General features: G+C 50.0%; 1 protein-coding gene across 1 annotated transcript in view; it reads right to left on the reverse strand.

The window, feature by feature from the left end:
* Positions 1–3,025: 3,025 nt before the first annotated feature.
* Positions 3,026–26,797, reverse strand: part of CHMP1A (charged multivesicular body protein 1A) — a gene marked incomplete at its 5' end in the record, with an annotated part of 28,751 nt that continues 4,979 nt past the window's right edge. Inside the window, 5 exons of the mRNA XM_082270238.1 lie at positions 3,026–3,256; positions 10,823–11,010; positions 22,051–22,179; positions 25,173–25,319; positions 26,712–26,789. Coding sequence (XP_082126364.1) covers positions 3,235–3,256; positions 10,823–11,010; positions 22,051–22,179; positions 25,173–25,319; positions 26,712–26,789 — 564 coding nt within the window. The remainder of the gene's footprint in view (positions 3,257–10,822; positions 11,011–22,050; positions 22,180–25,172; positions 25,320–26,711; positions 26,790–26,797) is intronic.

Below are 26,797 nucleotides of genomic sequence, written 5' to 3' on the forward strand. Positions count from 1 at the left end.
CAATAGCTGGAGGGCCACAGGTTGAGCACCCATGCTCTATAGCAGTGATGGAAAACCTTGGCACCGCAGATGTTTTGGAACCATATTTCCCATGATGCTTAACTACACTGCAGAGTACATGAGCATCATGGGAAATGTAGTTCTAAAACATCTGGGTGCCAAGGTTTTCCATCACTGCACTATAGTGTGTACTTGTCTCAGCCCAGAGCACTAAGTGTCATTTCTGTCTGCTGCCCCCTTCCTCTGCTATCAGCACGAGTCACTTCTGACATCAAGAGATGAAACGTGACAGGGGGAGGGTGCTGCAGCTGATCGACAGCCTCAGCTCCGTTCTTGTGAGCTGTGTAAAGGGGGGGTGGGGTCCCTTCCCTCAAAGCATCTCTCACTGAGCTCTGCAGAGTGTAACTTCCACTCTACACCCCCTTCTCTCAGACAAACGTTCGCACTTTGAACAGATGTAGAGAAGAGGTAGGATTTTGTTTCATCTCTGTGTATCACTTGAGGATAGAGTTCTCCTTTGGAGAAGTTGAAGGGTTTAAAAAGAAAACATAATCTGCTGCACAAAAAATAAAATGAAACAATGAAAGCAGCCAGCACCAAGGTATAAGATACGCTATCCAACTCACCAGTATTTGATTAAAGCAGGGCTTTACCCATAACAACTTGCTTCTTGCTGGAGGCGGCCATTTTGCTGAAGCCCAGAGCCCCCATACAACAGTAAATCATAAAGTGGAACTAAACCCATCGATTTAACGGTTTCAAAACACAGTTACATTCCTGGAATGCCAGAATTGCTAAACTGTCACATTTGCCTTGTGTCCTCAACCAAACTGTCAAACCATCAAATGGCCGGTGTCATACCTGACCACATGTGCAGCACCATGACAGTTGCAGATTAAACAGAAGCAGTTTCCTTGGCTGTACAGGATAGGAGGGTTTAATTCTGCTGTAAGGGTCCTTTCACATAAGCGGTGAGCCCGGTGGACTCTGTTTTTCTCCGCGGTGATCGATCCGCCGATTCCCGCTGAGCAGGCGGATGACAGGTCAGTCTCTGCTTACTTTGCAGAGACGGAGCTGTCCGAGCCCCGCTCTCCTCTATAGGAGGTCGGATGAAAATGGACCGCCTATCCGTTTTCATCCGATCCTCCAGACGAATGGAAAATAGGGTCCGGATTTCACAGAGAGGATCGGATTGGAGAGCGGCGGGTGTCAGCGGACATGTCTCCGCTGACATCCACTGCTCCATAGGGATGCATGGAGCATCCAATAAGGTCTGCCTGAAAAACTGACAGGGACCGGATCGGAAAGCCCGTGTGAAAGGGGCCTTAGGCTATAAGCAGATCGGCCTCTACAAATTCTGCAGTGCTGAAGGCCCTGTCCACACATGAGCATATTTCAGCTCATAAAAACGCTCATCTCTGAAGTTCCAAAAACGCCCAAAAAGGAAAATCCCATTCATTTCAATGGCTCCTGTTCACATCTGAGCGTTTTGTGGCCTGAAGCAAAATGGCTGAAGTTCAAAAAAACTTTTTTTTTGGGGCAGATTACAAGCATTTTTGGTCAGATGTCAATGTCTATCTCAAAACACCTGCAAAAACAAAACGCCTGAAGACGATAGGCTTAGGTGTGAATGGAGCCCAAAAATGGAGAGCAACTGAGCATGTGCAGAGCAGGGTGAGCCAGTGTATTACTGGATTTTATACAGTAAATAGGCACTCTTTGTAATATTTAACATCGCTATACCAGCAAAATAGGCTGCCTGAAGTGATCTAGCAGGATTTTATTTCCTGGCTAAAGTTCCACTTTAAAGCGGAGTTCCGCCCCCCCCCCCCCCCTCTCCAAAAAGTCAGCTGGAGTCCAGCGATGTCGGCACCGCAGCCGATGTTTCCATCGGCTGTCGGGTGCTGCTGCCACCATTGCCTGTAAGGGAACCCAGCAGTAAAGCCTTGCGGGTTCACGGGCGGGTTCCCTACTGCGCATGCGCAAAGCGCATTCGGATTGGCTCGGTGGCGAGGGAAGGAGGAGGCGGCCAAACTTCTGAGGGATGACGCCATCTCCTGGAAGTGGGGAAGGGTACCTGTCAAAAACAAGTACCCGTTCCCCCCTGAAAGGTGCCTAAATGTGGCACCAGAGGGGGGGGGGAAGCAAATAAGTGGAAGTTCCACTTTTGGGTGGAACTCGGCTTTAAGCGCAGCGCCAAGTATATGTGCCAAATATATGTAAAGGTTTACAACCACTTTAACTAAAAAATCCACCCCAATGTCTCTAAATGCACAAGTAACGTGCCATTAAAAACGCAGTAAAATACAGACGGCATCGCACACATTGGTGGGCTACTGGGCACTGTATATGTGTGTGTTGGGGGTGCAATTAAAAATGAACAAGATGTGGTGTCACTGAACCCTAAAAAACGGAAAACAAACATAGAAGACAATCTTGTGCAATGCAACCATTCAATTTACATCAGAATGAGAGGTAACTCCACCCATCACCAATATTTGAGACCATGATAGCCGGATACTTGCAGATTGAACCCCCCAATCCTGTGGCAAATTCAGTGATATAATGTCTCCTGTGACAACCAAGGAGTCTCAGTCCTCCTGCTGCACTCTTCATGACGTCAAATATAATAGAGAATCCAGAAGAAAAAAGAAAATGTGCTCAGCTGCAGCGGGTGGGCGGAGCCAAGAAGGTGCGGAACTCTGGAGCTGGCTAAGCCAATAAGCCATCGAGGATTCAAACTGCTTGTATCTGCTCAAAGCTTAAACATCAGCTTTAGGTGAACTTTCACTTTAAACTAAAAAGGCCGACTTCATTCTGATAGGCTCACAGACAGTGTAATATAATGAATGTAATGTATGCTATAACGCCCTTGTCTGCTGCCAGATGCATTATGGGTAGTTACAGCACAGCAGAAAGGCATATTGAGAATAGTGTTGTCTTTGTTTTGGGGAGGAAGGAAAAGATTGAGTCAGAATTTGGGATTTGTATATCATTAGAGGTGACCGATCCCCTTCTTGGCTTTATATCATGCGCCAAGACATCGATAAACGGACCAGCTTCAAGCCCTGGAAGAACACAGAATCTGGAGAGAAGCAGCGGTATCACCCAGGGGCCCCCGTATCCTCCCAAAATAATCAGTGAAGGCCACAGCGTGATAAAGTGACCCCCAGTGTACCCCAAAACTCCAGAACGTTCCAGCCCAGGAGAGGGGGGTGCAGAAGAAGCAGGACGTTAATTCCTCAGTGCCGCCAGTCTGAAAGACAGAAAGGATCAATGTTAGAGACTGAAATTATGACTCCCAACATGGGGACAAGAAAACTCATTGGTGTCTTACAAATGTCAGGTCTACAAAACCCTGAATGTATACAAGAAACAGAAGTATGGAGTATATTTGTGTAAATCTAAACCAGGGGTCAGCAACCCACCGATCGCAGGCAGGCGACAGGTAGATCGTGTCCCTTCCTTGCTGACCCCTCTAGAACCAGGACAGAAGAGGGGGCCACATTCACTGGGAACAATCTCCCATATTTTTTCTCTTGCAACAGATGAGTGGCGGTGAGAGGGAGAGGAGGAAAAGCCTTAACTGGAACCAATCCCCTGTATTCTCCTCCTGCAGCAGCTGAGTGCCGGCAAGAGAGAGAGGAGGAGGAGCCTTTACTGGAACCAATCCCCTGTATTCTCCTCCTGCAGCAGCTGAGTGCCAGTGAGAGAGAGAGAGGAGGAGGAGCCTTTACTGGAACCAATCCCCTGTATTTTCCTCCTGCAGCAGCAGAAAGCGGGCCTCTACTCCTCTTCCTTCCGCCAACATTCAGCTGCTGCCAGGGGAAAATGCAGTTTCAGTAAAGTCTCCTCTACCTCCTGCCTAGAGGGAGAGGAGGAGCCTTTACTGGAACCAATCCCCTGTATTTTTCTCCTGCAGCAGCTGAGTGCCAGTGAGAGAGAGAGGAGGAGGAGGAGCCTTTACTGGAACCAATCCCCTGTATTTTCCTCCTGCAGCAGCTGAGTGCCGCAAGAGAAAGAGGAGGAGGAGCCTTTACTGGAACCAATCCCCTGTATTTTCCTCCTGCAGCAGCAGAAAGCAGGCCTCTCCTCCTCTTCCTTCCGCCAACATTCAGCTGCTGCCTGGGGAAAATGCAGGGGATCAGTTTCAGTAAAGTCTCCTCTACCTCCTGCCTAGAGGGAGAGGAGGAGCCTTTACTGGAACCAATCCCCTGTATTTTTCTCCTGCAGCAGCTGATTGCCGGCAAGAGAAAGAGGAGGAGGAGCCTTTACTGGAACCAATCCCCTGTATTTTTCTCCTGCAGTAGCTGAGTGCCGACGAGAGGGAGACGAGGAGGAGCCTTTACTGGAACCAATCCCCTGTATTTTCCTCCTGCAACAGCTGAGTGCCAGTGAGAGGGAGAGGAGGAGCCTTTACTGGAACCAATCCCCTGTATTCTACTCCTGCGGCAGCTGAATGCCGGGGAACTGCCGAAAACACCAACCTGCCGAGATCTCCAACCACGTTATTTCCGGTGAGTGTACACTGGGAATAATTGGAGATTTCGAACACTTGGTGTTTTCACACAACACCGGCAGCCTATACACCCGAGTACATGGTATAATTAGTGCAGATTCTTACTCCGCCCAGTAGTTGTCGCCGCCTTGGAGGCGGCCATGTTTTTGGTTACTAGCGGGCGGTGTAAGAATCTGCACTAATTATACCATGTACTCGGGTGTATAGGCTGCCGGTGTTGTGTGAAAACACCAAGTGTTCGAAATCTCCAATTATTCCAAGTGTACACTCACCGGAAATAATGTGGTTGGAGATCTCGGCAGGTTGGAGTTTTCGGCAGGACACTGGCGAGAGGGAGAGGAGGAGGAGCCTTTACTGGAACCAATCCCCTGTATTTTCCTCCTGCAGCAGCCGAGTGCTGGCAAGAGGCAGAGGGGGAAAAGCCTTTACTGGAAGCAATCCCCTGTATTTTCCCCCTGCAACAGCTGAGTGACAGCAAGAGGAAGAGGAGGAGCCTTTACTGGAACCAATGCCCTGTATTTTCCTCCTGCAGCAGCTGAGTGCCGGCAAGAGGGAGAGGAGAAGAAGCCTTTACTGGAACCAATCCCCTGTATTTTCCCCCTGCAGCAGCTGAAAGCTGTCCTCTCCTCCTCTCCCTTCCACCAACCTTCAGCTGCTGCCAGGGGAAATGACAGGGGATCAGTTTCAGTAAAGTCTCCTCTCCCTCCCACCAGGAATCAGCCTCTGCAGGAGGAAAATACAAGGGATCGATTCCAGTAAATCCTATGAGATTTTAGTGATTGTGTTCACATTTACTTTAACAAGTGTCCCTCCCTGGATCTGTCCTCATATCACGATATTTACTATGGGAGCCATTGGCACATGGACAGCAGTGAAGAGGAGGTCCTTTTCCTCCATGGCTACTTTGGAATGTTAGTGACGTGGGAGCGTTGAACCTTGTGCAGATGTGTTGTTTTTAATGCAGTGGGTGATTTATGTTTTTAGTGGCTGCTCTCCAGCATCTGTGGAGTCTTGCTGGAGTCTGTTGAACTTTTGAAAGGATGGAAGTGCCACATCAGCTTTTACAGACTTTTTAAAGGATTTTAATTTTGTCATATCTGTTGCGTTTCGGGGCATGCTGAGCCCCTAAAACACAATGGCCGTTACAAAATAAAAATGTCACAGTTTGTACAAGCTGGGGTGGCGCTCCGATCCTTTCAAAATTTCCACTGTTACTATGGAGACCAGGAAACTACTTGGCCCCAACAGTCCAAGTAAGATGCTGCGTATGGATGTAAGAGCGGGTTCACGTTTGTGGTTTAGGTGCCTCGCTTTGTACGCAGACAGAACAGACGGAACATTGCGGTACAGAACAGTACATATACAGAGCATCCAGAAATATTCACAGAGCTTCACTTCTTCCACATTTTATGTTACAGCCTTAATCCAAAATGGATTAAATTCATTATTTTCCTCAAAATTCTACAAACCCCTCCCCCATAATGACAACGTGAGAGAAGTTTGTTTGAAATCTTTGCAAATTTATTAAGAACAAAAAAATCCCATGTACATAAGTGTAACGGCACAGGGCACCCCTGACCGGGTACCTCCATTGACGGATGATCCTAGTGCTTTCCAAGGGGCTCCAAGCACTCCACCAGACACCATAACCACTCCCAACCCCACGAACCGCACCAGCTTGGATGGGGTCTTGCAGTCTCCTACCCACCCTGGACCTACGACAAGGCTCCAGGTTCCTGTGGGTGAACCTCTCTTTCCCCAGAGAGGGCAGCAGAACAAGCTCATACACAAGCTCTTAGAAGAGCTTAGTGATTATCCAAGGGAGTATGGAAGACCATAGCAATCCCTTGTAGCCGATTCCCCCAATGAGAGACCGGACTCTAGATTGAGGGAGAAGTAACTCTAGAACAACTTTATTGAACAGACTTATATACAGTTTTTAACCACAAGGTTACCGCCTAGGTGGACCTTGTTGAAGGCTGGACGTGATATTCACAATCCAATAGGAACAGAGTTTACACTCTCATACAGCGTACACAAAAATATACAATGTGGGACAATCCCCCCTCCCCCTTAGCATCCAATCCACATACCTAAAAGTTTCTCTTAACCACATGCCGACTGCGCACAGTATATGTACTGCGGCAGTCAGCCCCTCACAGGCAGAGTGACATAGATCTACGTCACTAGCCTGTGAGGGTCTAGGGAGGGAGCGCGCGCCCCCGGAGGCGTGCTCCCGCTCCCGCGTGATCACGGACCCCCCCCCCCGTGTGTATGACCAGAGGACCCGATGTCCGCCGGTCACTCAGCGATCGTCGGGGGAGAGGGAGAAAGGCAGGCAGCTAGTGTAAACAAGCCGCCTGTCCTTCTCCCCTGTGTAGAAACTGTGATCACACGGTTCTACTATGTAGGACCGTTGATCACTGTTTCTACAGCTCAAGCCACAGCCAATCAGAGTTAGAAACACGCCCCTAGGGACACACATAGCCCCGCCCTCTCAAATAAAGTTAACCCCTTCACTACCAGTGTCATTTTGCAGTAACAGTGCATATGTATAGCACTGATTACTGCAGTAATGTCACTGGTAACCCCAAAAGTGTCAAAAATGTCAGTCAAGGGTCCGATCTGTCCGCCGCAATGTCGCAGTCCCGCAAAAATAATCATAGATCTCCGCCATTACTTGTTAAAAAAAAAAAAAACACCAAAAATGACAGAAATCTTTCCCTTAGTTAGTAAACGCAATAACTTTTGCGCAAACCAATCAAAATACGCTTATTGTGATTTTTTTTACCAAACATAGGTAGCAGAAAACAAATTGGCCAAAAATTTAAAAAATTTTGATTTTTACATTTTTTGGGGGGGAATTTCATATAAAAAATGTGAAAAATATTGTTGTTTTTACAAAATTTATGCTCTTTTTTTGTTTATATCGCAAAAAGTAAAAAATCGCACAGGTGATCAAATACCACCAAAAGAAAGCTCTGTTTGTAGGGATGCACCGAAATGAAATTCTTGGCCGAAGCCGAATAATAATGAAATGTTTGGCCGAAGGCCGAATACCGAACGCGGTGTTTCGCATTTTTTCCATTTATTTTGCCAATTTTTTGTCCTCTCTCTTGTCCTCTCACTCTCTCGTCCTCTCATGTCTCTCTCTCTCTCTCTCTTGTCCTCTCATGTCTCTCTCCCTAAATGTTTCTGTAGGGAATGGGATTCAGTGCACACTGCAGCCTTGTACCATAGGGTTAATGTTAGTGACACTGTAGGGATTGGGAAGGATGCTGGGAATGGAAATCAGGAAGCATGCAGGCAGCCTTGTAAATTTTAATTGCAGATACAGGGCACTGGGCAGGTCAGGGTTAATGTGGTAACATCAATTACTCAGTGACAGTCAGTCAGTGTCAGTGTGGACTCGATCAGATTATACAGTGACAGACAGTCTCTCATAGTGGTAGTAGTAGGAGGCTGGAGGTGGACTAGTAGGAGCCTGGAAAGGAGCACAGCCGCATACATACATTACTCACTCGTGCACTGCAGCCCGCCCCACACATTCAGTGAGTCTTACTCTCCTCCCTAGTTTTTTCAATGGCACATTCAGGAAGCCAATCACGCCGTGAGTAGCGGCACAGCGGAACCAATCAGGTGTGCAGGCACACGTGATTGGCTCCCTGAATGTGCCATTGAAAAAACTAGGGAGGAGAGTAAGACTCACTGAATGTGTGGGGCGGGCTGCAGTGCACGAGTGAGTAATGTATGTATGCTCCCTGCTGAAGTGTCCCGGCTTCCCCTGCCTAACACGGAAGTCTGTGAGTCCTCCTGTCCTCCTCCGAGTCCCTTCCCCCTGTAAATATCGTGACCTCGGCGATATGAATATCGCCTAGGGCCACAGAACGATAGTCAATATCATATCGACTATCGTTCAGCCCTATTGTTCGGCACAAAATTATTCGGCCTTTTGACTTATTCGGCCGAACACCGAAAGTGCTATTTTTTCTATTTTCGGCCGAATAATGTTCGGCTGCCGAATATTCGGTGCATCCCTATCTGTTTGTGGGAAAAAAAAGGACGTAAATTTTGTTTGGGTATGGCGTCGCACGACTGCGCAATTGTCAGTTAAAGTCGCACAGCGCCGAATCGCACAAAGTGGCCTGGACGTAAGACAGCAAAATCCTCCGGTGGTAAAGTGGTTAAGGTAGACAGACAGAACAATGTGAGGTATTTAACAATGGGACAGACAGGTAAACTTTAACACAATACACATTCCCTTCCAATACACAAACAATAGGGAAGTCTGCGAATGACTGTCTTTGTGTCTCTCACAGCCAAGCATGGAATACACTGTGTAAGGTGGTATTAAATCTTCATGTTTCTATATGAAGATTTTGCTGACAAATATTTTAGCAATCCAAACCATTACTTATCTGTCTTTCACTCATAGTGACGTTTAGTACGGTCACATTTCCCCCCAAAAGGTAGACAAACTAGGTACCAGACCCCCAACTGATCTGTGCCCGAGTTCGTCGGGTAACAAGTCCCAAAGAGTCAATCCATCACGGCAGCTTCATTGACAAAGTTCCACATAGTTTGTAAGTTTGTCTTGGCAAGGCGCATGGAGCTCTCATAGCCGATCAGTCTGTGGAAGTCTGGTTTGGGCAGGCCAGACTGGGCTTCTTGGGCACCCTGTGTCCCTAAGAGACACAGGGTGATTTAGACATAAGAGCAGCCTAGTAGTACCGTCACAATAAGTATTCACACCCTTTGCTCAATACTTTGGTGAAGCTCCTTTGGCACCAATTCCACCCTCCAGTATTTCTGAGTATGATGCTACAAGCTTGGCACTCCTATTTTTGGGCAGTTTCTCCCATTCTTCTTTGCAGGACCTCTCAAGCTCCATCAGGTTGGATGGGGGAGGGTCGGTGCTCAGCCATTTTCAGATCTCTCCAGAGATGTTCAATCGGGTTCAAGTCTGGGCTCTGGCTGGGCCACTCAAGGACATTCACTGAGTTGTCCGGTAGCCACTCCTTTGTTATCTTGGCTGTGTGGTTAGGGTCGTTGTCCTGTTAGAAGATGAACCTTCGCCCCAGTCTGAGGTCCAGAGCGCTCTGGAGAAGGTTTTCATCAAGGATGTCTCTGTACATTGCTGCATTCATCTTTCCCTCCATCCTGACTAGTCTCCCAGTTCCTGCTGCTGAAAAACATCCCCACAGCATGATGCTGCCACCACCATGCTTCACAGTAGGGATGGTATTAGCCAGGTGATGAGCGGTGCCTGGTTTCCTCCAGACATGACGCTTGCCATTCAGGCAAAAGAGTTCAATCTTTGTTTCATCAGAGCAGAGAATTTTGTTTCTCATGGTCTGAGAGTTTTTCAGGTTTTGGTAAACTCCAGGCGGGGTGTCATGTGACTTTTACTGAGGAGTGGCTTCCGTCTGGCCACACCCATACAGGTCTGATTGGTGGGAGTTCTGCATGGTTTTTCTTCTGGAAGGTTCTCCTCTCTCCACAGAGAAACGCTGGAGCTCTGTCAGAGTGACCATCGGGTTCTTGGTCACCTCCCTGACTAAGGCCCCCCTCCCCCAATCGCGCAGTTTGACCAGGCGGGAAGAGTCCTGGTGGTTCCCAACTTCTTCCATTTACAGATGATGGAGGCCACTGTGCTCATTGGGACCTTCAATGCTGCAGAAATGTTTCTGTACCCTTCCCCCGTTCTGTGCCTCCATACAATCCTGTCTCCGAGGTCTACAGACAATTCCTTGGACTTCATGTCTTGGTTTGTGCTCTGACATGCACTGTTACCTGTGGGACCTTATATAGACAGGTGTGTGCCTTTCCAAATCATGTCCAATCAACTGAATTTACCACAGGTGGACTCCAATCAAGTTGTAGAAACATCTCAAGGATGATCAGTGGAAACAGGATGCATCTGAGCTCAATTCGGAGTGTCATGGCAAAGGGTGTGAGTACTTATGTACATGGGATTATTTCCTTTTTTAATTTATAATTTGGAAAGATTTCAAACAAACTTCTCTCACGTTGTCATTATGGGGGATTGTTTGTAGAATTTTTAGGAAAATAATGAATTTATTCCATTTCGGAATAAGGCTGTAATATAAAATGTGGAAGAAGTGAAGCGCTGTGAATACTTCCCGGATGCAGTGTATTTGTACTGTTCTGTACAGCAATGTGCCGTCTGTTCTGTATAACATAAATGGCGCACTGCCATACAAAGAACACAGACAGTACACAGACTGTACACCCCCATATCATAGATGGGGCATTGCTGGAAATGGCGGTATAGTTCCTCACCTGCGGGACAGCTGGTCCTCCGGAGTGCGGGTGGAGCTCTCTCCCACCGATGTCGCTCCCTGCGGGAGTTGGTTCATCTGATCCATCACCTCCAACCCGTTCTCCTCTGCAATCTGCAGGATAAGACTGTCTACCTGTTCCTGGGGGGTGGTCAGTGTCATGGCGGAGCTCATCGAGTCTTCCATCACCTGAGGAAAAAAGATACGGAGTCAAATAGCGGCAGTCCTGATATGAGGAGTAAGAAAAAGCTGAGAGAGAACCAGAGCATGGCGACCAGGCTACATTCTTCACCGTGACCGCTGGATGATTTTATAGTTTATCACCATTTTAACCACTTAAGCCCCAGAAGATTTTACCCCCTTCCTGACCAGGGCCTATTTTGCGATTCGGCACTGCGTGACTTTAACAGACAATTGTGCGGTCGTGCGACGCTGTACCCAAATGAAATTGATGTCCTTTTTTCCCCACAAACAGAGCTTTCTTTTGGTGGTATTTGATCACCTGTGCGATTTTTTGATCATGCGCTATAAAAAAAAAAAGGGCAACAATTTTGCAAAAATAACAATATTTTTCACATTTTTTTTTATATGAAATTCCCCCCCAAAAAAACTGTAAAAATCAAAAAATTTTTACATTTTCGACCAATTTGTTTTATGCTACATAAAAATTGCGAAAAGCGTATTTTGATTGGTTTGCGCAAAAGTTATTGCGTTAACTAAGGGAAAGATTTTTGTCATTTTTGTTGTTTTTTTTTAACTAGTAATGGCGGCGATCTGCGATTTTTTTTCTGCGGTACTGCGACATTGCGGTGGACAGATCGGACCCCTGACTGACATTTTTGACACTTTTGGGGTTACCAGTGACATTTCTACAGTAATCAGTGCTATACATATGCACTGTCACTGTAATAATGACACTGGCAGTGAAGGGGTTAACTTTTTTTGAGAGGGAGGGGTTATGTGTGTCCCTAGGGGCGTGATTCTAACTGTGATTGGCTGTGGCTTGAGGTGTAGGAACAATGATCAACGGTCCTACATAGTAGAACTGTATGATCACCATTCCTACGCAGGGGAGAATGACAGGCGGCTTGTTTACATCAGACGCCTGCCTTTTCTCCCTCTCCCCCGACGATCGCCGAGTGACCGGTGGACATCGGGTCCGGCGGTCACACGCGCGGGGGGGGTCCGTGACCACGTGGGGGCGCGCGCTCGCTCCCTAGACCCTCACAGGCTAGCGACATAGTACTACGTCGCTCTGCCTGTGAGGGGCTGACCGCCGCAGTAAATAGTCGTGAGGCAGTCGGCAAGTGGTTAAAGGAGATGTAAAGACAGAAGGTGCATTCAATGCATTGAGTTAAAAAAACATTCCGTGTTTAACAGCCCCCCTAATACTTACCTGAGTCCCCTCTCGATCCAGCAATGTTCACAACTGTCTCAGCTGTCCGGGACTCATCGGCTAAGACACCTGTGGCACTATTGGCTCCCGCTGCTATCAAAGTCAGCTAGCCAATCAGGAGGGGAGGGGGTGGGGCCAAACCACAGCTCCGTGTCAGAATAGAAACACAGAGCTGCGACTCGGCTCTGGTGCCGCCATAGCAAGCTGCTTGCTGTGGGGGCTCTCAAAGGGAGGGAGGGGCCAGTAGAGCAAAAGAGGGACCCGAGAAGAGGAGGATCCGGGCTTCTCTGTGCAAAACCAACTCCCCAGAAGAGGAAGTGTGACAGTTTTGGTATTTTTTGTTTTGGTTTTTTTTTTTAAACAAGACTTTACAATCACTTTCAGCATCTCTCTATCAGGGACACCCCAACAAATTAAATACTTTATCTGTTAAGTATTAGAAGAGTGGTGCAATGTGAGAACCTCCATTTTTCTTACATTAAAGATTTCCCATTATCTGCTATTCAGTGATGTTGTCACTGGGGCAGGAAGATGGAAATAAACATCCGGCAGAAGATATTTCACACCTTTTATAGAATTACATTGTAACATTTAACAAATAAGAGGTGATCCCTCACAGGTTCCACAGGCTGGTGAAAAGAGATTCAATGAGATGTCTACTGAGGAAAGCAAGAAAAGGATCGGTCTGAGCTTCCCCAACACAGGAGCCAGGCAAGCGCAAGGCAGGAGCAAGGTAAGAGCAAGGCAGGAGCAAGGTAAGAGCAAGGCAGGAGCAACGCAGGAGCAAGGCAGGAGCAACGCAGGAGCAAGGCAGGAGCAAGGCAGGAGCAACGCAGGAGCAACGCAGGAGCAAGGTAGGAGCAACGCAGGAGCAAGGTAGGAGCAAGGTAGGAGCAATGCAGGAGCAATGCAGGAGCAAGGTAGGAGCAACACGGGAGCAACGCAGGAGCAAGGTAGGAGCAATGCAGGAGCAAGGCAAGAGCAACGCAGGAGCAAGGTAAGAGCAACGCAGGAGCAAGGTAAGAGCAATGCAGGAGCAACGCAGGAGCAAGGCAGGAGCAAGGCAGGAGCAAGGCAGGAGCAAGGCAGGAGCAAGGTAGAGCAAGGTAGGAGCAACGCAGAGCAAGGTAGGAGCAACGCAGGAGCAAGGTAGGAGCAACGCAGGAGCAAGGTAGGAGCAATGCAGGAGCAAGGTAGGAGCAACGCAGGAGCAAGGTAGGAGCAATGCAGGAGCAAGGTAAGAGCAACGCAGGAGCAAGGTAAGAGCAACGCAGGAGCAAGGTAAGAGCAACGCAGGAGCAATGCAGGAGCAACGCAGGAGCAATGCAGGAGCAAGGCAGGAGCAAGGCAGGAGCAAGGCAGGAGCAAGGCAGGAGCAAGGCAGGAGCAACGCAGGAGCAAGGTAGAGCAAGGTAGGAGCAACGCAGAGCAAGGTAGGAGCAACGCAGGAGCAAGGTAGGAGCAAGGTAGGAGCAATGCAGGAGCAAGGTAGGAGCAATGCAGGAGCAAGGTAGGAGCAACACGGGAGCAACGCAGGAGCAACGCAGGAGCAAGGTAGGAGCAATGCAGGAGCAAGGTAAGAGCAACGCAGGAGCAAGGTAAGAGCAACGCAGGAGCAAGGTAAGAGCAATGCAGGAGCAACGCAGGAGCAATGCAGGAGCAAGGTAGGAGCAAGGCAGGAGCAAGGCAATCTGCATCACAGCTTATTTCCACAGTAGGTCCCTGAATGCAGGACTTCTGCGGAATGTCAGTGTAAGCCGTCTGCTTGTACCTCGGATACAGGCAGGAAGTTCAATGAACTCCCAGAGAGATCAACACCACCCTGGCAGTTCATTGAGATCAACAAGCCGACAGCTGCAAAGTCTGTTGGTAGTTGTAGTTCTCCCATTCACAGAACTCTGTAAATGAATAATGCAGCCAGGTGGGCGGAGCCTCGCACAGCCGCTTTTTTTTTTTTTTCCACTTGTGACAGCAAGTGGGGAGAGAAGATCCCAAAATGGGGGATCGGTGGGATGGGGGATGCATCTGTAACAGATCTAACCCTGAATTAGAGCTGCACGATTAATCGTTAAAAAAAAAAAATACCAGTCCCCCCCCCCCTATCTAAGGCTACGTTCACATGTGGGAGAAGCGGATCGCGGGCAGAATCACCGCGATTCTGCCCGCAATCCGGAAATCATTGCAAATCGCCGGACGCCTGTGCGTTGCCCGTGATTTGCAATGGCACCCCAAACGCTGTACGATGTTGCTGCGATTTCCGCCTGCCGAATCGCGGTAACATCGCGCAAACAGAATCGCGGGACGAATGACGCACAAAAAAGGTACAAGAGCTTCTTTTGTGCGTCATTCGTCCCGCGATTCTGTTTGCGCGATGTTACCGCGATTCGGCAAGCGGAAATCGCAGCAACATCGCACAGCGTTTGGGGTGCTATTGCAAATCACGGGCATCGCACAGGCGTCTCGCGATTTATAATGATTTCCGGATCGCGGGCGGAATCGCGCTGATTCTGCCCGTGATCTGCTGCGCCCACATGTGATCGTAGCCTTAATCCGCATTTCGACGATTCAGTGCAGAGCCGTTCTGTACTTCTAGCTGTCAAAATAACAAAAATTTAAAAAAGCAGCCGGCAAAGTTTATTACACCATTGCTCAGTGCTGAGAGAAGATAGAAACAATGTATCATTTCCTTCAATGTATCATTTCCTTCTTTTAGATCAAAGGGATGAACTTCAGTCTGTAAGTGAGGACAGTTTAACCTCTTAAATACTAAACCTTTTTCTGACATTTGTTGCTTACAAGGTAAAATCAATATTTTTTGCTAGAAAATTACTTAGAACCCCTGAAAATTATATATATATATATTTTTTAGCATAGACCCTGGAGAATAAAATGGCGATCATTGCAATATTTTATGTCCCATTGTATTTGCGCAGCGGTCTTTCAAAAGGACTTTTTTTTTTAAAAAATACACCACAATGAATAAAAAAAACAAAAAAAAAAAAAGAATCAGTAAAGTGAGCCCAATTTTTTGTATAATATGAAAGATGTTACACCGAGAATCGCGATATTTATTTTAAGCAAAAAGAATTGTGATTCTCATTTCATCCAGACTATGGATGTAACGTGTTATGAAAGGTGAACGTTAAACAGCCTCCTGGGGGAAGATGGGTTTTAGGAAGATGCCAGGAGGCGTGGGGACAAGAGGACAGGAGGCGTGGGGACAAGAGGACAGGAGGCGGGGGGGGGGAGAAGAGGACAGGAGGTGGGGGGGGGAGAAGAGGACAGGAGACGGGGGAGAAGAGGACAGGAGACGGGGGAGAAGAGGACAGGAGACGGGGGAGAAGAGGACAGGAGACGGGGGAGAAGAGGAAAGGAGACGGGGGAGAAGAGGAAAGGAGACGGGGGAGAAGAGGAAAGGAGACGGGGGAGAAGAGGAAAGGAGACGGGGGAAAAGAGGACAGGAAGCGGGGGGAGAAGAGGACAGGAAGCGGGGGGAGAAGAGGACAGGAAGCGGGGGGAGAAGAGGACAGGAGGCGGGGGGAGAAGAGGACAGGAGGCGGGGGGAGAAGAGGACAGGAGGCGGGGGGAGAAGAGGACAGGAGGCGGGGGGAGAAGAGGACAGGAGGCGGGGGAGAAGAGGACAGGAGGCGGGGGAAAAGAGGACAGGAGGCGGGGGAAAAGAGGACAGGAGGCGGGGGAAAAGAGGACAGGAGGCGGGGGAAAAGAGGACAGGAGGCGGGGGAAAAGAAGACAGGAGGCGGGGGAAAAGAAGACAGGAGGCGGGGGGAGAAGAGGACAGGAGGCGGGGGGGAGAAGAGGACAGGAGGCGGGGGGGAGAAGAGGACAGGAGGCGGGGGGGAGAAGACGACAGGAGGCTGGGGGGAGAAGACGACAGGAGGCGGGGGAGAAGAGGACAGGAGGCGGGGGGAGAAGAGGACAGGAGGCGGGGGGAGAAGAGGACAGGAGGCGGGGGGAGAAGAGGACAGGAGGCGGGGGAGAAGAGGACAGGAGGCGGGGGAGAAGAGGACAGGAGGCGGGGGAGAAGAGGACAGGAGGCGGGGGAGAAGAGGACAGGAGGCGGGGGACAAGAGGACAGGAGGCGTGGGGACAAGAGGACAGGAGGCGGGGGGACAAGAGGACAGGAGGCGGGGGGGGGGGGAGAAGAGGACAGGAGGCGGGGGGGGGGAGAAGAGGACAGGAGGTGGGGGGGGGAGAAGAGGACAGGAGACGGGGGAGAAGAGGACAGGAGACGGGGGAGAAGAGGAAAGGAGACGGGGGAGAAGAGGAAAGGAGACGGGGGAAAAGAGGACAGGAGACGGGGGAAAAGAGGACAGGAGACGGGGGAAAAGAGGACAGGAGACGGGGGAGAAGAGGACAGGAAGCGGGGGGAGAAGAGGACAGGAAGCGGGGGGAGAAGAGGACAGGAGGCGGGGGGAGAAGAGGACAGGAGGCGGGGGGAGAAGAGGACAGGAGGCGGGGGGAGAAGAGGACAGGAGGCGGGGGGAGAAGAGGACAGGAGGCGGGGGAGAAGAGGACAGGAGGCGGGGGAGAAGAGGACAGGAGGCGGGGGAGAAGAGGACAGGAAGCGGGGGAAAAGAGGACAGGAGGCGGGGGAAAAGAGGACAGGAGGCGGGGGAAAAGAGGACAGGAGGCGGGGGAAAAGAGGACAGGAGGCGGGGGGAGAAGAAGACAGGAGGCGGGGGGAGAAGACGACAGGAGGCGGGGGGAGAAGAGGACAGGAGGCGGGGGGGAGAAGACGACAGGAGGCGGGGGGAGAAGAAGACAGGAGGCGGGGGGAGAAGACGACAGGAGGCGGGGGGAGAAGAGGACAGGAGGCGGGGGGGAGAAGACGACAGGAGGCTGGGGGGAGAAGACGACAGGAGGCGGGGGAGAAGAGGACAGGAGGCGGGGGGAGAAGAGGACAGGAGGCGGGGGGAGAAGAGGACAGGAGGCGGGGGGAGAAGAGGACAGGAGGCGGGGGGAGAAGAGGACAGGAGGCGGGGGAGAAGAGGACAGGAGGCGGGGGAGAAGAGGACAGGAGGCGGGGGAGAAGAGGACAGGAGGCGGGGGAGAAGAGGACAGGAGGCGGGGGAGAAGAGGACAGGAGGCGGGGGAGAAGAAGACAGGAGGCGGGGGAGAAGAGGACAGGAGGCGGGGGAGAAGAGGACAGGAGGCGGGGGAGAAGAGGACAGGAGGCGGGGGAGAAGAGGACAGGACGTAGGTCGGCCATAGATGGATGAAATCTCGGATGGTTCGGCAGGGACTGGCTGAGATTTCATTAATCTATGGCCAGGCTGGTTGTTCTGAAGTCAATGGATAGCCATCAATCGGCTTCAGTATAACCAGCCTGTCAGATTTTTACCATGTGATTACTGCGGGTTTCTATAGCTCCCAGTAGTGATCGCTGTGTTCTGCTGGTTGGGAACGCTCCTCGCAGGTAGAATACAATGGCGCTGTGTGAGGGATTACCCCCAACAACACTCTGAGGGTATGGATGGGGCGATCAGGCGATTTTCTTTCTTTTCCAACAGTGGAAAGAAAGCTGCATTACAACAGAATATGAATATAGGTATGAGGAGTGGGGGGAGGGGTGCTCTTAGTGAATTCTGTCTTTTTGCCATTTACAGTCTCTACATCCCACTCAGGTTTGTGGTCTTATTGAGATCCGGCCATGAAAAAAACTTTCATCTAATTAGAACGTCTGGTAGCTGACGACAAAACCCTCTAATTTAGGTCATCATCTCGTCTTCCTGTTTGAGTTTTGCGTTTACATCAAACCACAGGAAAAAATCATTTCAGATTTTATATTTAGGACTTTCACTTTTTTATATGAATCATCCTCATTAGAATGTAGTTCAGCAAACTCGCACATTCCAGTGCCCCACATCGGAGTTCTTACTGGTTAGAGGTTACACAACCAGGCTGTAGATTAGACGGCGGATTGCTAAACTGAGTAAGACTGCCCCCAGGTGGACAGATCTAGGCATAGCAACATATCAGTCTGCATCTACATTATACCAAATGGAGTTTTATCTTATAGAAGTTTATGATGCTCAGTTAGGATGCAACAATGCCGATACCAAATATTTTCACAAGTACTCCTGAAAATGCTCCTGATACTTTGCAGTGCGATTTGTGCCAATACAAAATGAACGGGCGCAAATCGCACTGCAAAGAATTGCATGCAATTTGAACAGGAACGTGGTGCGATTCCAGTCCAAATCGCATGCGGTTTCCCCCACCACTCCTGTGTGATCCCAGGCTTGTCGTAGTGATTTTGTGCCTGAGTTCATACAGGAGCGGATCAGGAAATCTCCCTGCATGCCGGGTTCCAGCAGTTGTGCCTTCCATCCAACTGTTTGACATCTGCGGCTGCGCATTCTCTTGCCTCTCCCATGGCTTTGTCTCCCCCCCTTACCTCCAGCTGCTCCCCCCCCCCCTCACCTCCAGCTGCCCCCCCCCCCACCCCCACCTCCACCTCCACCTCCAGCTGCTCGAGCCATCTCCTGCTAGTGCTGACAGTATAAACTACAGAGATTCTGATTGGCTAGCACTGTCACATGGACGGCACTGACCAATCAGACACAGTCTAGCCCATGGGTGTCCAACCTTTTGGCTTCTCTGGGCCATATTGAGTGTAGAGAAATTTTCTCGGGCCGCATATAAAATATATACTATACTATAGTTAAGGTATACAAGTAATAAAATGCCACTTCGCCCTTCCCGTGCTAAAGCCCCCCCCCCCCTCCCAGCACTAATTTAACACAACTAGAGGATGATCCCCTCGGAGGCAGCCTCTGTGGCTGTGCCCCCGACTCGACTTCCTTCCTCCATAGCAAAAAAAAAAAAAAAAAAAAGGGGGGGCAGTGGGCTGCATTGCTTGCGGTTCCGGGGGTGCAGGTTGGACATGCCTGGTCTCGCCCATACGGTCAGGATAGAAGAGAAAGCCACAGGGATTTTAAATCCCTGGACCGGTGAAGTGGCTTTTCTGACAGTGGGGGATCGGCAATCTGACACAGCAGGATAAGGGGGGGGATTTAGTGGATGGATCGAACCACTGGAGGCTGGGGTAGAGAGCCGGGCGGTGGCTACAGCACTGAGAACATGTTACATGTTACACCCTAAAAACGTCTCATACATGTAACATGTTCCCAAAGGTGAACCTATCCTTTAACCTCTTCTGGACCGGCCCATGCATATATACTGCAGCAGGTCAATCCTCCTGTGTGAAAACGCCTACCTGTACGGCATTTCTAGTTCTGGGTCTGGGACACACAGGAGCAGTGGCGGCGATTCACTCCCACTTTGACTGGACACAGCAGGAGCCAATCAGCAGGCCCGATGTTTGCCGGCACCCCACAATCATTCTCAAGAGCGGCGGAACGGTGGTAATCCTATGTAAACAAGGCAGATCGCCGTTCTGTGATCGAGGAAAATGGAGATCTAAGCAGAAACACGGATCTCGGTCTTCCCCCAGTCAAAGCACCTCCTCCACACAGTTAGTAATCACTCCCTAGGAGCACATTTAACCCTTTGATCGCCCGTGTTACCCCTTTCCTGCCAGTGTCATTAGTACAGTGACAGTGCATATTGTTTTAGCACTGATCACTGTATTGGTGTCACTGGTCCCGCAAGCTGCTCAGCTTGTATTAGTGTCACTGAAAAGCCGCTCGGTTGACGTACCCCCCCCCCCCCCCCCCGCTGCCTTCCGCGGTTTGCTCGGGTCTCGCATCCCACCTCCACCGCCGCCGCCCAAGAGAAGACCTGGGTCTCTGGAAGTGATGTCATGACATCACTTTCAGGTACTCGGCGCCAAATTAAAAAAAATGACAGCATTCAGAACAGCCAAATTTGGCGTTTTGAATGCTTTTCGGTGCTGAGGAGGGGTTTGGGGTCTTTTAGACCCCCAGATCCCTCCACAAAGAGTACCTGTAGAAATTTTTTTACATGTGTGAAAATATCAGCAGATACCGATATCCGATGACCAAAATATTGGCATTAAAAAAACGATATCGGTCGATCACTACTGGTAACCATTAAAACATTCTAAAGCGTCGCCTATGGATATCTTTAGGTACTGTAGTTGGTCACCATTCCACAAGTGTGCGCAATTTTAAAAGTGCGACATGTTCGGTATCTATTTACTCTGCGCAACATCATCTTTCACATTCTACAAAAAATTGGGCTAACTTTACTGTTTGTTTTTCTTTTTTTGTTTTTTTTAATTCATGAAAGTGTATTTTTTACAAAAAAATTGCATTTGAAAGACCGCAGTGCAAATACAGTGCGACATAAAATATTGCAAAAACCGACATTTTATTCTCTAGGGTCTCTGCTAAAAATATATATATATATAATGTTTGGGGGTTCTAAGTTTCTTTCTAGCAAAAATACTGATTTTAACTTGTAAGCAACAAATGTCAGAAAAAGGCTTAGCCTCGGTTCACACTTATGCGAGTGCGGGAAGGCTGCGAGTCCACAGCCTGTTCCCGCATCGCACACGCACCCCCGGCAGTTCACACTGCCATATGCGATACGCTGGGGGTGTCAATGTAATCTTAACGACACCCCCAGTTTGATCGCATATCGCAGTGCGATCTTACAGTTCGCACAGGATCGGATCGCACAAGTGTGAACCGCTGTGCGATCCGATCCTGATGCGGCTTCCAAAAAGGGTCCCTGTGCGTGTTTGCTGCGGCTGCGGTGCGAATTTAGCCATACAAAGTGTATGGCTAAACTCGCACCGCACAGCCGATCGCATGTAATGAAGGAGCAGTGCGCTCCGACATTACATGCGAACCCCGCACTCGCACAAATGTGAACCGGGGCTTAGTCATGAATGGGTTAATCATTTACACATTCACCACCTTACACACCTGAAGGAACCGCCTGCCTTACTGGCTGCCATTGTAGGCGTCACTCCAGGTGTGACGTATCTAATCAGTACAAAGAAATGGATAGTGCCGATTTTTTTTTTTTTTTTTTTTTGTCACTTACCTTATAATAGAAGAAAATATACTCACCTTCCTTCCACTTCCTCCCTCTGCGGCCGCGGCCCGCGTCGTCACTTCTGGGAGCTGAACGTCATCGCTCCCAGGAATCAATGCGCCTGCACCGGCCCCGCTCGTCACTTCCAGTGCAGGTGTGGCATGCCCAGAAGCTGTGCAGGGATGCCACGTCTGCACCGGAAGTGACGAGCAAGGCCGGTGCAGTGCATTGTGGGACTCCGACGTCACAGAAGAGGACTCCGAAGGGGACGCTGCGGCTTCAGCTGCCCACACCTGAAATGGCAGCGCCGGAGAAGAAATTTTCAAGGTAAGTATTTCTTCTTACAGGTAAGTGTGACCCGGGACAGTTCAGAGGCTACCCATTGTGGAATTTACCAACACTGACTGTCCCGGGGGGATTTTTAGCTCAAATTGACCCCCCTAGACCGGAACTCCGCTTTAAGCCCATGTTCACATTGGTGCGATTGGACATGCGTTTTGACATGTCAAATCGCATGTCAGTTCAGAGCCAAATCCCAGCAATGGCACCGTCCCAATCAGTGCGACGGTGATTTTGCGGCACCGCACCAATTCCCAAAAGTAGTTCCTGCACTGCTTTTGGCGACTTTGGGGGCGATTTCAATAGACATTCGTTCATGAACCCGCACAGATGTCTGTGAAATCGCCCCCGAAGTCGGACTGAAAATGCCGGTTTGAAATTGTGCGAGTTCAGCAGAAACCCCTCCCCCCCCTCAGTGTGAACCCGGGCCTAGCACAGAAGAAGCCTGAGAAATAAAAGATCTGCTAAAACACAGATTAGAGATGGAGAAGGATTTCCTCACTCACCGACGTGTGTACATCCAGATTCTGAACCTGCTGCTCAAACTTATCCATCACAGCTGAGACCTTCTGCAGATCCATGGAGTTCAGAGCTTTGTCCAGAGACTTCGTCACCTGGGCCATGTTCTTCGTGACCTGGAACAGAAATAAGAGGAAGGTCCGGATTAGGAGAAGAATACTAAATGACATCTGAACTGAGCACAGAACTCTAGCGCAGGTTTAATAAAACTACAAACTTTTCAATGAAAAACACAGTTTTTATCAGACTCCCATACATTGAATAGGACATTCAGGGAGAACTTCAAATCAGAGCTGAGGCTGTCAATCACAGGCTGTGTGCTGGAGCTCCCTCCCGTGTCACATTTCCCTGGTGTCAGGAAAACTGATTGAAAAATGCTGATAGCAGAAGACAGAAATGACATTTGGTGCTCTGGACTGAGACAAGTACACCACTATAGAGCAGGGGTCTCAAACTGGCGATCCTCCGGCTGTTGCGGAACTTCAAGTCCCATCATGCCTCTGCCTATGGGAGTCATGCTTGTAACTGTCAGCCTGGCAAAGCCTCATGGGAATTATAGTTCAGCAAAAAGCTGGAGGGCCCCCAGTTTGAGACCGCTACTATAGAGGGATATGCTTTGTTCATATTTCATGTCTGAGGATTACATCCACTTTAAGCCGGGCATAGTTCAAATGTTCAAATGTTGGCCGGTTCACTGGGGACTGGCAGTGCTGTATTTTGGCCTAGGCAAACAAGGCCCAGGCCTAGGGCGGCCCTTTGCAAGGGGGCATCAAAAAAGCCACCCCCCCCCAACACCTTAGACTCTATTGGCCACTAATTGCTAGAGCTGCCTTTTCTCCTCTCTCATCCCCCCCTCACATCACCCTCTCTCTCTCTCTCGCTCTCATCCTCCCCCCTCTCTCTCATCATCATCCCCTCTCTCTCTCTCTCATCATCCCCTCTCTCTCTCTCTCATCATCCCCTCTCTCTCTCTCTCTCTCTCTCTCTCATCATCCCCTCCCTCTCTCTCTCATCATCCCCTCTCTCTCTCTCTCATCATCCCCTCTCTCTCTCTCTCTCTCTCTCATCATCCCCTCCCTCTCTCTCTCTCATCATCCCCTCCTCTCTCTCTCATCATCCCCTCTCTCATCCCTCCCCCCTCTCTCATCCCTCCCCCCTCTCTCATCCCTCCCCCCTCTCTCATCCCTCCCCCCTCTCTCATCCCTCCCCCCTCTCTCATCCTTCCCCCCTCTCTCATCCTTCCCCCCTCTCTCGTCCCTCCCCCCTCTCTCGTCCCTCCCCCCTCTCTCGTCCCTCCCCCCTCTCTCTATCCCCCACCCCCTCTCACCCCCCTCTTGTGAGATCTCAGGGTTCATGCTGGGACTTGTAGTCCTTCAATTGGAGGGAGTCCCATTGATTAAAAAGGAAGGAGTGGGGCAAATTTACATAGGAGGGGGAGGGGGGCACCCGATTTTAGTCTTGCCTAGGGCAGCACAAAACAAAAATACACAACTGGGGACTGGCCGAGATTCAAACCATCTACAGGGAGGCTGATTGTACTCAAGTTGATCCATCGATCACCTTGGTTACATCCAGCATATCTGATTTTTAATGTGATTATTGCCAGTGGCTGTAGCTGCTAGCAATAATCACTGTGTTCTCCCTGGAAGGATGATCATCTATGGCTGGCCTTATGGATGTCCTTCCTCTTTCTGTTCTTCCTCACACCTGTCATAAAACAGGAAATGTGAAGAGATTTCTCTAAATGGGGACAGCAAAAAAAAAAAAAAAGTATCCAACTCTTCCTTCTATTTAAAAAAAAAAAAAAAAACTATTTTTGGCTGTGATTAGATGTAAAGATTGAAAGATAGGAAATCCGTAATCAAAAATCAAAATGCTCATTAATAAAAGATAGCACTGGTTGGTATCATTCCAAAATCAAGATAAGGATCCAAGAAAGGGATCCAGAGGTACAGGGGCTGTGTAATGTAAAGGGGTCCAGAGGTACGGGGGCTGTGTAATGTATAGGGATCCAGAGGTAAGGGGGCTGTGTAATGTATAGGGATCCAGAGGCCAGGGGGGCTGTGTAATGTAAAGGGGTCCAGAGGCCAGGGGGGCTGTGTAATGTAAAGGGATCCAGAGGTACGAGGGGCTGTGTAATGTATAGGGATCCAGAGGCACGGGGGGCTGTGTAATGTATAGGGATCCAGAGGTATGGGGGCTGTGTAATGTAAAGGGATCCAGAGGCACGGGGGGCTGTGTAATGTAAAGGGGTTCAGAGGCACGGGGGGCTGTGTAATGTAAAGGGGTCCAGAGGTATGAGGGCTGTGTAATGTAATGGGGTCCAGAGGTACGGGGGCTGTGTAATGTAAAGAGATCCAGAGGTATGGGGGCTGTGTAATGTAAAGGGGTCCAGAGGCACGGGGGCTGTGTAATGTAAAGGGATCCAGAGGCACGGGGGCTGTGTAATGTAAAGGGATCCAGAGGTACGGGGGCTGGTAATGTAAAGGGATCCAGAGGTATGGGGGCTGTCTAATGTATAGGGATCCAGAGGTACGGGGGCTGTGTAATGTAATGGGGTCCAGAGGTATGGGGGCTGTGTAATGTAAAGGGATCCAGAGGTACGGGGGCTGTGTAATGTAAAGGGGTCCAGAGGAGACATGCTGGAGCTACACAAGAGCAATGGAGAGGGTGAGTATAAAGTTGAACAAACTAATCGCTGCAGGGAAGGGGGGGTGGGGTGGATGGGCGATCCTGGAGCGATGCCAGAGCCTTGAGGGAGTGAACCTGCATGCTCCCTCAGGGTGACCTGGCTTTGTATTAGTGAGGTGAACCTGTAATATTATTACTATGTTAGGATTATTATTATTTATTAGGCGGTGAATTTGGCCCTCCACGCATTCACATACATTAAATCCGGCCCTTGAGGGTTTCTGATCCCGGATGTATTCGGCTCTCATGCAATTTTTCATTTTTCAGCGGCTGTGCCCCCTCCTACAATCTCAACATTCAGCAGCGGTGCGGGTTGGCCGGGTTGTATGGACTATATGCTGCAGCAGTGTAAATTAGTAAATAAATTCTGTTCTATATTATATACAGAGTGCATTGCTGCAAACATTTTCTCACATACCCCCTTCATAGTGACTGCTGTCTGGACTTTAGAGGCCACTGCATCAACCCTGGAGGCCATCCGCAGCCAGTTCAGCCCCTCGTTCTTCTTCCGGATGGCATTCTCAGCGTAGACCCGAGCAACCTCCACATTCTTCTGCTGCAGAGCCTGAGGGGGAAATGACAACAATGTTCAGGAACAGCCCCGGGTACATCCATACATAACCCCATTCTCATCTCCGGATACCAGGGTGGACAATTCTGAAGACTGCACCCCCCCCCCCCCCAGAGAAGACATACCACCACCCCCCCCCCCCCAGAGAGGACACACCACCAATCCCCCCCCCCCCCAGAGAGTACATACCACCATTTCCCCCCCCCTCAGAGAGGACATAGCACCAATCCCCACCCCCAGAGAGGACATAGCACCCCCCCCAGAGAGGACATACCACCATTCCCCCCCCCCCCCCTCAGAGAGGACATAGCACCAATCCCCACCCCCAGAGAGGACATAGCACCCCCCCCCCAGAGAGGACATAGCAACCCCCCCCCCCCCCAGAGAGAGGACATAGCACCCCCCCCCCCCGGGAGAGGACATTCCACCATTCCCCCCCCCCCCCAAGAGAAGATATACCACCAACCCCACCACCCAGAGAGGACATACCACCACCTCCCCCCCCCCCAGAGAGGACATACCACCATCTCCCCCCCCCCCCAGAGAGGACATACCACCATCCCCCCACCCAGAGAGGACATACCACCACCTCCCCCCCAGAGAGGACATACCACCCCCCCCCCCCCCCCGAGAAGACATATAATCACCACCCCCCCGGGAGGACATTCAATTGCGGCAGGAATTCTGACACTTTTTGGGATACAGTGATCAGTGCTAAAAAAAATATACACTGTCGCTGTACTAATGACACTGGATGGGAAGGGGTTAACATGAGGGGCGATCAAAAGGTAAACTTCTGAGTAACAGCGCCGCGGCGTCGTCTCCCGGAAGTGGGGATGGGTATCTGTCAAAAACAGGTACCCATTCCCCCATCCCACTGAAAGGTGCCAAATGTGGCACTAGAGGGGGGGAGAGGAAGCAAATGAGCAGAAGTCCACTTTTGGGTGGAACTCCGCTTTAAAGAGGAAGTAAACTTCCTCTGCAAACATTTGCCTATAGGTAAGCTTCTAATAAGGCTCATCTATAGGTAAACTTGCACCATTTAGGAGATTTACATGACATGCAGACAGTGACATCACTGGCCCATGCGCTCTGGAGGAATGGCCACAGGTGCCGTACCTTCCGAACCCTGTGCTGTAAACAGCGGTGACACCATTGCGGCTCCGGCCAATCATAGCACTGGAGCCCGCAAACCCTGAAGAAACTCTGGTGAAAATGTCAGCGGTGTGCAGTCCACGCTGCGTAGGCTTCGTTCTAAGGTACTAGCTCCTCCCAGGCCACGCCCCCTGATGTGTTTTGCCCTCCCCACAGCAAGAAAATGACTGAAGGCTTTGGAGAACACAGACACGGTTATAGACGAGGCTTGGACTCATCACACATTGTTACCTTTTTTACTTTGGCGTTCTCGGTGTTGGAATCTTTCTCCGCTTTCTTGGCGAGTTTCTCCAGCTGCTTGGCTGTGAACTGAAAAC

This window comes from Pelophylax lessonae (genome assembly GCF_965119305.1).
Source record: "Pelophylax lessonae genome assembly, chromosome: 10".
NCBI classification, from domain to species: Eukaryota; Metazoa; Chordata; class Amphibia; order Anura; family Ranidae; genus Pelophylax; species Pelophylax lessonae.